Source organism: Arachis ipaensis, chromosome B7 (assembly GCF_059453495.1).
Source record: "Arachis ipaensis isolate K30076 ecotype BB chromosome B7, ASM5945349v1, whole genome shotgun sequence".
Taxonomy (NCBI): domain Eukaryota; kingdom Viridiplantae; phylum Streptophyta; class Magnoliopsida; order Fabales; family Fabaceae; genus Arachis; species Arachis ipaensis.
This window is the reverse complement of record NC_142442.1, coordinates 118,386,997-118,399,647: the sequence shown is the minus strand read 5'-3', so window position 1 is coordinate 118,399,647 and position 12,651 is coordinate 118,386,997. Positions and strand designations below refer to the sequence as shown.

Below are 12,651 nucleotides of genomic sequence, written 5' to 3'. Positions count from 1 at the left end.
CCATTAATTTGTTGGAAATCTGGGAGAAAAATTACAATAACTATAGGAAATTTTCTGGATCAAATGAAAGAATAAATTACAATAACTACAAGAACATCTGACATTTTCTACTAACAAAAAATAAAGGAAGCTAATGTCTTTACCTGGAGGTAAAAAGTTACCAAAAAGTACTCAACAATACAAATTCAACTACCCAACATTGCAATTATCTAAGGTTCCGATAATGAAATATCATACTCATGTTCATCCGTTGCACATTGCTCTGCCAATTCATCCTCATCAGCATCAACATTACCATCAGTCATGTGTGCTGGGATATAATAATCTCCATCTTCATGCTGTAAGATTGGTACAAGCAAAGACACAAACACTTGTCATAATTATTCAATTTGGTGTATAATTGATTGTTCAAATCGGTGACTCAAGAGTCATATGAGACTAACCTGGGATATGTCTTCATAGTATACGTCATCATCGTCGTACATCTCACCGCTTAGGCTACATCTCGCTGCCAAAGACTCAGACTCACGCCTAGTTTGCCTTTGATGGCATGAAAGTCTATTATGTCCAACTTTCCTACAAATGCCACACCTCTTGACACCCTTGACTGATGGATGGTTTAGTGAACCTTTTCTGCACCTAGTACGTTGTCGGACAATATTCGGATCCCTAACACATTCCTCCAGAGTGTAGGATCCGACCATATTCGCTCTTTCGCCAATCTCTTTGACTGAACCCTTAACGCGGGAGATCTCACTCCTAATTTTCTGGGTGACTTCCACAAACTGATCAGCATCGTTGGACGCTACCACACACAGCTCCCTGCACAAGTCATTCAACATCCAACTACCACAATTGACCATTGAATCCCAACAAAATGGTCCTTTTTCCATGAATGCCCTAACTTTGGACCTGGCATCCTTTGACCACCTGCCCAAAACCAGAGTTGAGGGTATCTCTGTGGCATCCATATGAACAAGGACCACCACAATGTGATCACATGGAATACCCAATGACTCCATCCTCATGCATGAACACTTAAAGAAAGTTCCATTAGGATAATGTGAGACTTGCCACTCTCGCTGTGCATCTCTGGATCGTGAAAGTGTATAAATCTCACACATAGGTGTGTATGTGCAGGAGCAAACCTTCAGGGTGCAAGCTCGTGAAAGCATTGGCCTGAACAATAGAAAAATTTCCCGTGTAAGTGAATTTGCAGCCGATCTCTCAAGAGAATGCAATGGTGTCTGCATTACCAAATCCCCAACAATAGATTGCAAATCAATGTGTGCTTCCCAAGACCTCATCTGAGTTATGCACCGAAAAAACTGCTCAACGAAGTCCTTCAAGTTATGTCTAGAGTGTACAAACTTGCTGAGTATAGAATGCAAACCTTCACACCTCGAGGTCGTTCAGAAACCACCGAAAAAATGTCTGCGGATATATGCAGTGCCCCACATTGCTCTCTTGGCATAAAGATCACACACCCACTGATTAGTCTCGAGACCAAGTTCCGATACAACCTTCTACCATCTTTCCTCAAACTCAAATACCTCAGTCAAATAACATGCATTTTTTGAATTCAGATGTAAACACTGGATTGCTAATATTTGAAGTAGCATTCCTAATTAAATGCCAAGCACAGAGTCGATGATAAGCACCTGGAAATACAGCTTCAATGGCCTTCTTCATTGCACCGTGACCATCAGTTATAACACATCCAGGTGCCTTCCTTTTCATTGCTTCAAGAAACTGCTGAAGTAACCAAGTGTATGTTTCTTCCGTCTCGTTTGCAACTAGTGCTGCAGCAAATACAATTGTTTGGTTATGATGGTTTACACCAGAAAAAACCACAAGCGGGCACATGTACTTATTCTTACGATATGTTGCATCAAATGCTAACACATCCCCAAAAAGATGGAAATCTAGCTGACTGCAATTGTCTGACCAAAACAGGTGAACCAATCGCCCATCTTTATCTGCCAAGTATCTTACAAACATTCCTGGGTTCCGCTCTGCCATTGATTCTAACAACTTAAGACACGATTTTGCATCCCCACTAATGAGCTTCCTTTGTTTGTCTATTTGGTTATACATATCTCTTTTCAAAAACGGAACATTTTCGTGGCCTCCTGCGGTCTGCACAAACGATGCATAAATTTGTGGAGTCCTAATGCCAACCTTAAGCATCATATTCATCTGATTAATAGCTACCGCGTTCATCATCCTGTGTCCGGGAAGCATGAAAGTTAGTGTGTCCTCAAGCATCTTGTGATTATGAACTTCCTGAAAATAGATTATTTCCATCTTCCACTTTCCCTGTGTACATGTACACGCATCTCAGCCTCACAACCACATCTGGTCTCTGGCTTTAGTTCCCTTTTACGTTCTTCACAATCATTGTGCTTTCTAAATCCCTACCTAAAGCAAACAAAAGACTGTTGTGTAACCTCGTTGTTCATGTTCCGCCGCGACCGGTACCTTCTTGCGGCAAACCCGTTCATCTTCGCATATAGGTTATAGAAAGCAAAAGCAACTTCCCGGTCTGCAAAATGTAACATTTTAATCTGATCAGCCCTAATTTCCTTCCAATTCATACAACCCAGATCAGTCAGCCGATCAATTCCCCTTTCTTCCCAGTTGTCATAAAAGCAATCACCGTATACATCATCATCGATGCCTTCTGCACCTGACTCAGCTGAATGTCCCCCAACCCCCTCGAAATCATCTCCATCGCTCGCTGCATTCTCCTCGACGACCCCTTCTTCTTGGAATGGTGCATACATCGAATTGTTATAATACCTGTCCGGATCTTTCTCTAATAATGACCTGCAACGCATCACACATCACATAAAACAATGAAATAAAGGTACTCTTGCCTGTACTCCAACCACAATGATTTACTTCAATGTATAATGTAGAACTCTATATAATGTATACTATACAACTCCATTAAGAAATTCAAACAGAACAACTGCTTACCATTAGCTATCGATCATCACCATTAGCTAATGAACTACTTACCTTTGTGTAGCTCATACTTTTCTTTCTAATTTTCATTTTCAACTCAAACGTAAACTAATTACCAAAACAAAAATTACTAATATCTAATAACAATTCATAACAAGTCAAAGGTAAAATGATTTAATTTGTACAAATAAAAAATATTTTTAGTTATTAGACAAAAACAACTTCTTCACAATAATTTATAACTATTAGCTCAAAATTTTTTTTTTAATTTTTTTATAAGAAAATAGGATACTAACCTTTCAAATGGTTCTCCTTGTAAAATGAGAATTGCATTTCAAAGCCAAAGAATTTTAGGGTTTTTCCATGCTTCAAACGGTTCTCCTATTTATTGATGCATAGCATATTACTTACTTGTTCTAATTGATCTCCAATAGAACATACCTCAACTAGAAAATCATATAGACATATACAACAAAAATATTAAACGACTACTTTATTCTTCATTCTTTCAAAATAGCAAAAAATGGGGAACACAAACAAAATGTACTTACCATCAACAGTCGATCTTAAAGAATACAGATGTCTTGAAAGTCTTCATAATGTTTATGCTTCAAAGTGTAGGTTCGCTTGTCTATGTTTCCATGGCTATCACTGGCATCCCAGATTGAATGCATAACTACAGCTCTTTCCGAATAAAATTTTCTTAAAGATTACCATCCGTTAAACATTTTTATTTTTCATTTTTCACTTGTTTTTTTTTTAACTTTTTCTCATTCATGGAGTTCCTTTTTTTGTTTTTTGTATGGTCATGAATTAAAAAAAAAAGTTTAACAAACATTCTTGCTAAATTACGAATTGGGCTGGCCCACATGATAAGTTCAATAAAACAACTTGGGCTGCATTATGTAGGGGATAGAGTCCAACCATTTATTAAATCTTATGGGTCATCTTTAGAAATACTATGTTGTGCCTTTTTTCAGAACCTGAATCTTTTAGGGGTCAAACACAATTTTATAATAAACCTGAAAACCCAAGTTAAAGTGTGTCAGATTGTAGGAGGCGTTCCATTAGCCTCAATTGGACAGGCGCGGGCTAAAATCAACCATATTTAATATATAGCTTGTGTTCCATACTAGTATAACTACAAAAATAATCACTTTTAGCGGCCATTTATTTTTCTTTTAGCGGCAATAAAAATAGCCGCTAATACATTTACTGGCAATTAGACATTAGCCATCTTATGCTTCGCCGCTAAAAGGTTTTAGTGACCATTATAACATTTGTCGGTAAAGACCATTTTAATGGCCGCAAAAAGTATATAACTTTTAGGGGCAATTTTCTTGGCAATTTATATGGCCATTAAAAGTAATTCTAAGATGGAAACATTGTTCACTTTTAGTTGCCATTACTATTGCCACTAAAATTCATTTTACCGGCAATTTATATAGCCACTAAAAGTTCTAAAATTATAATATTATTCACTTTTAGCTGCCATTACTATTGCCGCTAAAATCTTAAATTTTTTTTAATTATACTCACTCTTTTAGAAATAACAACCTATCTTTTTTTTTTTAATTTCAAATTATTTTTACCAACAATTATTATTATTATACATAATACAAAAATACTAAAATTAATTACTACAAAATAAAATATTTCATTAAATTCAAAATATTTATACACAAATTTCTCTTGAAAAATAATAAAGCATAATACAAATTTTTACTATAGTTACAATCTACATACATCTAGTCCATTAACCATTATACTATAGTTACAATCTAACTGCATCATCCAAAACATATATGAGAGAATCAAAATAATTGTGACAGCAAAAAGTAAAATTCATCTTTGTTTCTGTTTGCTGCTTTTTCCCTAAGCCTCTGCAAAAATAAAGGAAATATAAGGGGAATCTACTTTTTAATGTGGAACACAAGATGGGAAGACACTATTTATGTAAGTATTCCTTAGCTGGGAAAACACTGCTCAGGGACTACATTAACTCGTTCATGTGCATATTAAATTAAGATATTGTAGTCTACTGTAAATCGATAACAACGATGGTTTGAAATTGATAGATCTAATTAATGACATCCAAAACAAGAATTGTATCAGATACCTCTCCAATAAACCCAACGATGGACTTCTACCTTCTCCATATCGCTCAAACAAGTATTTCATGAATCTGTTAACACAAATCAGGTCGAGTTAAAGGCTACGTTGCATACTTGCATTTAGTAACCTAGCAAATCTATTAACACAAATCTGTATACAACACTCAATGGATTGAATTAGTTAATATGATTTACTAATACAACTAAGAAAAAAAAAAGTGAAACTTCATGCAAGAAATCTGGAGATGAAAAATAAGTTGTTAACATGGTCTCCTCAAACCAGTTAAAGGAACCGCAAATGTTGGTGATTTATGACACTGCGACTATACAAGATAAGCAGCAACTACTTGGAGAAAGAAGAGAGATAGAGCTTCCTCACGTACCACTTTCATACATAGAAACACCACAATTTTGATCAATGAGGAAAGGAAACCTACAAAAGAATGTCACAGAAGCAAGTTCAAAATAAATATGATATTTGAAAAGAAAAGAAAAGAAGAGCATCAAACTATTACACTTGCATTAAATATGTTGTGAAATGCACGCAACAAAAGATTTTTAAAAAGAAATCAAAATGAACATCTGGAACAAGTTTTTTCTTTTGCAATAACTAAAGGAAATTTTGTCCCATCACTATCTACTTCCATCAGAGTTGCTCCACACTATTGAGAAAATTTAATAGGCATCATTAACCAGATATAAACTTAAAAATGTTCAATGAAACGTTATTTATGTAGGAAATAAAATAAAACAAAAAGTAATAATCCCCACATGATTAGACCAAAAATATCCAAAAATAAAAAATGTAGCCCCCCTTGCTTTCTGATTGAAAATGTTGCAAATTAAAAATATATTTATAAGAACAAAAAAAGCGAAAAAGAAAAGAAAAAGGAGGGGGGAGAGAGAAGATTCACAAGCACATTATGGAAGCATATATACCTTCTCTAAAATTTGGGGAGAAGATTCACAAGCACATTATAGAAGTGTACATAGCTTCTCTAAAATTTGTATTGCACTCTGACTAGCAGCTCTATATTTTTTAACCTAAGACAAAAACAGATATACTTAACCATAAAGCACATATAATACAGGAGAAAATAGAATTTCATCAAAGTCACTTTTGCATCAATTGCACAAAAAAGTAAATTGCACATTTAGGAAATAAAATTCAACCTACTCAGCAATTTACAAATCTAAACTTATCTCCATGTAAAGCATAATATGAGCTTATCAATAGAGACAACCAGGGCCCATTCACTCTTGTCAAATGTTCTTACATCCTCTCCGGCAACCGTTATGCAACCTCTTGCTGGCTGCATAATAAAATACCATTTGGCACCATCAATTCTCGAAACAACGAAATAGATGAAACTTCAACTATCAACTTATGAAACAGAAGTTAAACCTCATAGAATCGAGCCAATAGCTATAATATGGTACTTTTGCTTGCGCCACTAGAACCTACCAGTGCAGTTACAGTTCCACAATTTAGTTTTAAATTTAACCTGTGTAAGATTTCCACATCTGGCCTTAAAGGATAAGAGAAATAGACATCTGCAGTATAAAATAGGCAAGTAAGAATACTTAAAAGAGAAAAGGAAAAAGAAATATATTGTGTTAATGTGATACTTAGTCGTCACTCTATTTATTATAATAAGACAAGTTCACATGCATGAGTTTTGTTACATAATACATTAAAACAAACTTTAGATTGGACAGTTCCTCGCAGAAAAACTAAATTAAGGAGAAAAAAATTAAGATAATAAAGCTTGCACAGAAGAACATTAGCAAACATGGGTCTTGAAGCAGTTAAGCTATTCATTAGAAAAGCACAACGGAGTGGATAAGAAGAATGATGCAGTAGAGATACCTTCAAGACAAACATCTCCAGACCAAGCCAAGCTAAATAAATTGCTAGATGTTTTTAGTGCCAACATGTAATGCATTTGGTTCTTTTCAGTTGAACTATTTAGAGAGGAATAATTTATATTTCTCATCATCCACTGCTTTCTGTTGTCTTAGTTCTCTTTCTAAGCCGTAAGCAAGAGAATCATCAACCTGAACTCCAGAAAAAACAGAGTTGATCTTGTCAACGGCCGCAAAAGCTCCTCGAAGATCCCCAACGGTAGTAATGAGTCCTTGAACCTAAATGATATAATATCAGACAGTCAAGGGAAGATCAAGAGATAAGATGAAATAAATAACAAGTCACAACTTAATTTCCTTACAGCGAATGTTAAAGTGAAAGTATATCCAATAAAAGATGCCATAGCTCCTATAATAAGAAATGGTTGTCATCATCCTATAATACATTAAGGTTTAGATACAACATTACAAGGATGAACAAAATTATACCTTGTAAGAGAATCTTTCCCCATCAAATTTGACTTTGGGGCTTTTCCTCATATTGTCAAAAACATCTTTGTTTGCCCTCATATCCACATAGTAAGCCTCATTTATCAGTTCTGGTGTAAAATCCTGCCTTGTCTGCAATCAAACACAACCATAACAATCACTAAGTAACCTCGTTTGAATTTTCATTAACAATTTAATACTCCAAATAATTTATAGAATTTGCAATCCGCTTTGATCACTACATCCTTTTCACAGGGTCCATGTTCTTAAGACTTTTAAGCAATACCAGGGAACCTCAAATAAGAAAGAACAAGTACAGGAATTCAATGCAGCACTAAACCAGATACCTCACCATTGTCATGCGCTGTCAACAATTTCATAATAAACAAAATTAACCATATTGACTCAAACCAAGGTTGTGCTGACCAAAATCCAAATTTAGAAGAGAAAAAAGAAGGGAACATTCGACGGCGAGTAATCATTCAATTCAACCATTATTTCAGAAATCCAGTATCTCAGAATAAGCAAAAATTAACAAACTCAATCAGAAAATCAGAAAAGCTAGAAACTCGTATTATTAACAAAAGTACAAAACACGCAAAATTAAATTGAAGCAGTAGTGCTTACCGGCGGCGAAGGAGGAAGGGAAGTGACGGCAACGGAGGAATCGGAAGTGAGCTCGAAGAGTGCATGTTGACCTCGGAGAGAGAGAGAGAGAGAGAGAGAGAGAGAGAGAGAGAGAGAGAGAGAGAGAGAGAGAGAGAGAGAGAGAGAGAAGACACGACGACCGATCGAGCAACCTTCAAGACGGTGATGGCACAGGATGAACGCTTCCTTTGTGCGACGGCGACGAGAAGAGAAACGATGAGAACTAAGAAAAGTTCAGTGATGAGAAGAGTGCGACGGCACCCTCTACCGGAGGAGAAGAGTTTGGCAATGAGGGATTGTGATGGTGGCTGGTTTAGGGTTAGGTACTTAGGTTTTTTAGAGAGTAAAAGGAAGGGGGTAACTGGTGAGGTAGTAGGTGTCCGTAGAATTTGTGTTATAAAAAATTTATTTTAATAAAAATAATAGCAGCCATAGTATAACGGCCACTAAAAATTTTTCATTAAAGATAATTTTTCTTATATTTTGATGAAAAATAATACCAGCTATAATAGTATGGCTACTAAAATTTTTTTATTAAAAATAATTTTTTATATATTTTTAGTGACAATAATAATAATTCCCATTATAATATATAGTATTAATGGCAAATATATAATAACCACAAAAACATAACTTAAATAAAAAAAATAACGACAATTATATTATTGCCACTAAAAATTTGTCAGTAAAACTAATTATTCTTGTAGTATATACTCTCCTCGTCAAAGTATGCTACAATTTCAACGACTTATAAATTTATGGCATTGATGCTCACTAATGAATGCTCGCTAGTTACAGATTTGGAGTTGAACAATCCTAAACTTGGTTATCATGATGTAAACAGGAAAAAAGTTGTAGAAAGTATGATTCGCTTAATTTTTTTAATTATTTGATAAGATGTGGTCTTTTATCTTACATTCTTTAAGTAGGTTAAAAAATATATAAAAATAAAAAATAATAAAAAATCACACTTTAGTAAAATAACTGAAAAGATCCACTCCTCTCAGGTAATTAGGCAAAAATCATTTGGTTCAACGTTGGACATCTTAAGATACATGCATTCCAAGGATAGTTATTAGTTTTGCTCTTATTTTGAAGTGGAATAATAATATATAACAGTAATTAATCATATATTCTCATCTCAATTTTACATGATATATAGGATAATGTATTATTATTGCTGAAATTAAGAAGAAAACCAAGTATTAAAACAAAATGTAATTAGCTATTAGTTTGGTAATTATTTATGTAAAGGCGAAAAACATGTTAATGTTGGGTTGGGTTTTTCCTTGAAAAGATAGCACCAATGAGTGGAATGAAGGACTTCTTCTTGGTGTTCCTCCTAAGAGAAGGATGCCTTTCCAACTTTTCAGGAGGAGGCTGCAGCATCACATGATGACGAGACTCTGAGGGTGGATTGGCGAAGGTGACGTACCTCTTCTTCTGGAACTCATCCTCGAACCTCGAACTCTTAACTTGAAAAGTGGTTAAGTTCTCAACAAACTTGACGTCTTCTTCAATCTCATCATCTACTGGTGGTGGTGGTGGATGAACATCAACATGCTTTTCTGTTTCACTCATTTGCTTCAGTTGTTGCAGCTCTCGCTTGGTGCGTTCTAGCTCTTCCTGAAGAGAAGAAAGACAATGCGCCATTAACATGCTTTCCTCTTTTGCTCTCTCCAAGTTTTCTCGCGTTTCCTTTAGCTCTGCCGCAACCTCCCCGATCTTCCAATAACTTTCCTTCTCTCCACTCTGAACATATGCAAGCGATATATGAATAAGCTTAACTGATTAATATAACGAAGGTATATTATATTGTATATGGTATGTACAAGCTAAGAGTAAATTAAAACACACAAAAGCATATATTAATGTTATTTCCACAGTCTGTTACTCATTGAATGATAACCATTTCTATTTGCGCTTTGCACCCTGCTGCAAGCAAAGCATAATACTCATCTTACATAATATCATAGCAAAGGTTAGAGATTATTATTAAATATATATTTGGAATTAAGATTTTAATACACAGTTAGTCGGTTTTGTCACACGCCAATGCAAGAAAAGTATTGATTCTCAAAGTTACACGTAACACGAATTTAACTAAGAGGAATGCTAGCAAAATTTATTATTTTTGTTTAATAATTAATTATTAATATTTAAAAATATATATTAAAAATATATTATTAGATTAGACTAAAAAAATTAGACAAATAATTAAAATTGCTGATAAAAAATAATAAATTCTACTAATATTTAAATTTTTCTCTTTAAGTAGTAAACCAATATTTTTTAGCTAACTTTTTTTATGTTTAAATTTTAAATTTTAAATTCTAGAACCTCAATTTTAATATTAGATCTTTCAAAGATAAGAATTAAACATAATTTCATAAAAAATAATTAATATTAACTATTTAAAAATTAATTCCTATGCTTCTTCACATAATATGTAATTAACAAAATATTTAATTATTCTATTGACTTTTATAATTTTATTAAATTTTAAATTAAATACTTATAATTAAAAAATTTATAATTAAATTTTTATATTATATAAATATTTTTAAATAAATATCTCAAATTATTTTTTGTTAACAAAAATATTTTTAAAATATTTATTTTTGTATTTAATGTAAAATAAATTATAGAATATTCTAAAAAATATTTTAAAATTATTATATTTTTTTAGAAATAATAACTAATAAAAACTTAATTATGAATTTTTATTTAATATAAAAAATTCAATTACAAGCTTTTAAATCGTAAAGACCTAATAAAACCTTAACAAAATATATAATACTTGGTGGTACATTGGTACAACACTCTTGAACCAAAGAGACCCCAGTGGCATCTAGCCAAATAGGCCAAGATAAAAAGATTATTAGCTGAGAAAATTAAGTGGCATCAATTCAATTGGTGATGACTGTGAATGAGTGTTGAAATACTCGAATTGGTGAAATATGGTATACTCACATACACATAGTTTGATAATCATTGAGGTGCATGAAATGGTGCATATATATAAATGAGAAATATATAGAAGGAACCTGGTGTTTAAGGTAGGTTGTATTAGCATAGACGTGTCCAGCGAGAACTTTGTCACCGAACAATGAGACAGCTTCCTTGACAGACGTGAAAGGCGCCCTTGTATCTATCTCTGCATTTCTCACCGCCGTTACACCCTCTTCCCTATTCTTCATCATCTTCGCCTGAGACAGAGAAACAGAGAGAGATTGAGAGAACAATAATAAGAGGTGTTGTGTTGGTTACAATTAAGTACTACGAGTAGTGATGTGAAAAATGGAAGCTTCTTTTCTTCGCGTCCACTTCACATGTTTGAGGGCTTAGGCGGTGGGGTGCGGGTGGATGCTCTGCAATATATGTTGCTCCTAAATTAATGGCCCAAAGTTTTAGTATTATTATACTCTTCACCCATACCCAACTTCTTCATGAATCAAGTCTCTTTTTCCTACTAAGACTCCTCTTAATATAAAAAGTACTTGGAATTAAAGAAACTTGTGCTTGAGATGTTCGCACAAGTGCTCAATTTGGTGCCTTCTGTCCCACACTACTTGGCCTTTAATTTTACTAAATCTCATACTAAATTAACAGTGAAAAGGGCCATTTTATCAATATATCACCTTTTTTTCAAATTTATTATAATATTTTTAAATTTTTTATTTATATGTTACTATTTGTCATAATAGTATATTAGTATTTTTTATTTTGTCTATTAAAATATTTAATTTATTCTTACATTATTCATATTCTATATTATTGATTAGTGATTACTACTTCAGCTTAAAAAAAAAAAAAAAAAGCGTGATTAAGAAGACGAAAAGAACTTCTCTCAAGACGGAGAGAATTCTCTCGCTAGGAAAGCACCTCAGAACATCAAATTCTGCTTCTTGAAACATTGTTCCTATCGTTATTTGTCTAGGCATGATAGTCTTCTTATCAACTATTATCACCATAATCAAGTCAATCTTTTTCTTCCTAGTTATCCTTTTTTTACCGTCATCTTTTTTCCAAACCAAAGCTTTTTTATTCTTAATAACCATAGTACCTGCCTTAACCTCCTGATCTTTGAATACCACATAACTACTCACTCCTTCAATTAAATATCTCTCATACTCATTTAGCTAAACTTGTTCTCATTGTAAGAATCGGAGTTTTAACGAATAAAATCATTTAAATGCTCAAATTAGATTCCGGAAAGTTAGGATGAGAATTTGGGAATTTAAATATGATTTTTGGACTCCGTAGGTTTTTCTGAGTCAGAAAATATGTTTTTTGCGAAAAATCGTGAAAAACCGTGAATCGGCAATTGAACCGGTTCAAGTCTGCCTGGTACTGCGCAAGAAAAAGTGAAAACAGTTGAAAACCTTAGAAAATATTAGAAATGGAAAACCGGGCGTTAATTTTAAAGGTTTGGCTCGAAGTTGGATCAAATGGACTAAAAAGGCTAACGGGTTGGACTGGGCCCAAGTTGGGCCCAAGTCCAACATATATAAGGGTTCATTAATGAACCCTCATCTCATAAACACACAACCACAGCAGAAAT

At 33.7% G+C, this 12,651-nt stretch overlaps 1 protein-coding gene and 2 pseudogenes across 1 annotated transcript; all 3 read right to left on the bottom strand.

The window, feature by feature from the left end:
- Window positions 1-209: 209 nt before the first annotated feature.
- Window positions 210-2,666, bottom strand: LOC107608585 (protein FAR1-RELATED SEQUENCE 5-like; annotated as a pseudogene).
- A 3,617-nt stretch (window positions 2,667-6,283) lies between these two features.
- On the bottom strand, window positions 6,284-7,354 carry LOC148553877 (ABC transporter B family member 28-like; annotated as a pseudogene).
- A 1,845-nt stretch (window positions 7,355-9,199) lies between these two features.
- LOC107608263 (WEB family protein At1g75720-like) lies at window positions 9,200-11,433 on the bottom strand. The gene is made up of 2 exons (XM_016310105.3): window positions 11,135-11,433; window positions 9,200-9,839 (listed from the first exon to the last, which is right to left on the bottom strand). The coding sequence occupies exons 1-2, from the start codon at window positions 11,288-11,290 to the stop codon at window positions 9,354-9,356; spliced, it is 642 nt and encodes a 213-aa protein (XP_016165591.1). The 5' UTR covers window positions 11,291-11,433; the 3' UTR covers window positions 9,200-9,353.
- Window positions 11,434-12,651: the final 1,218 nt, after the last annotated feature.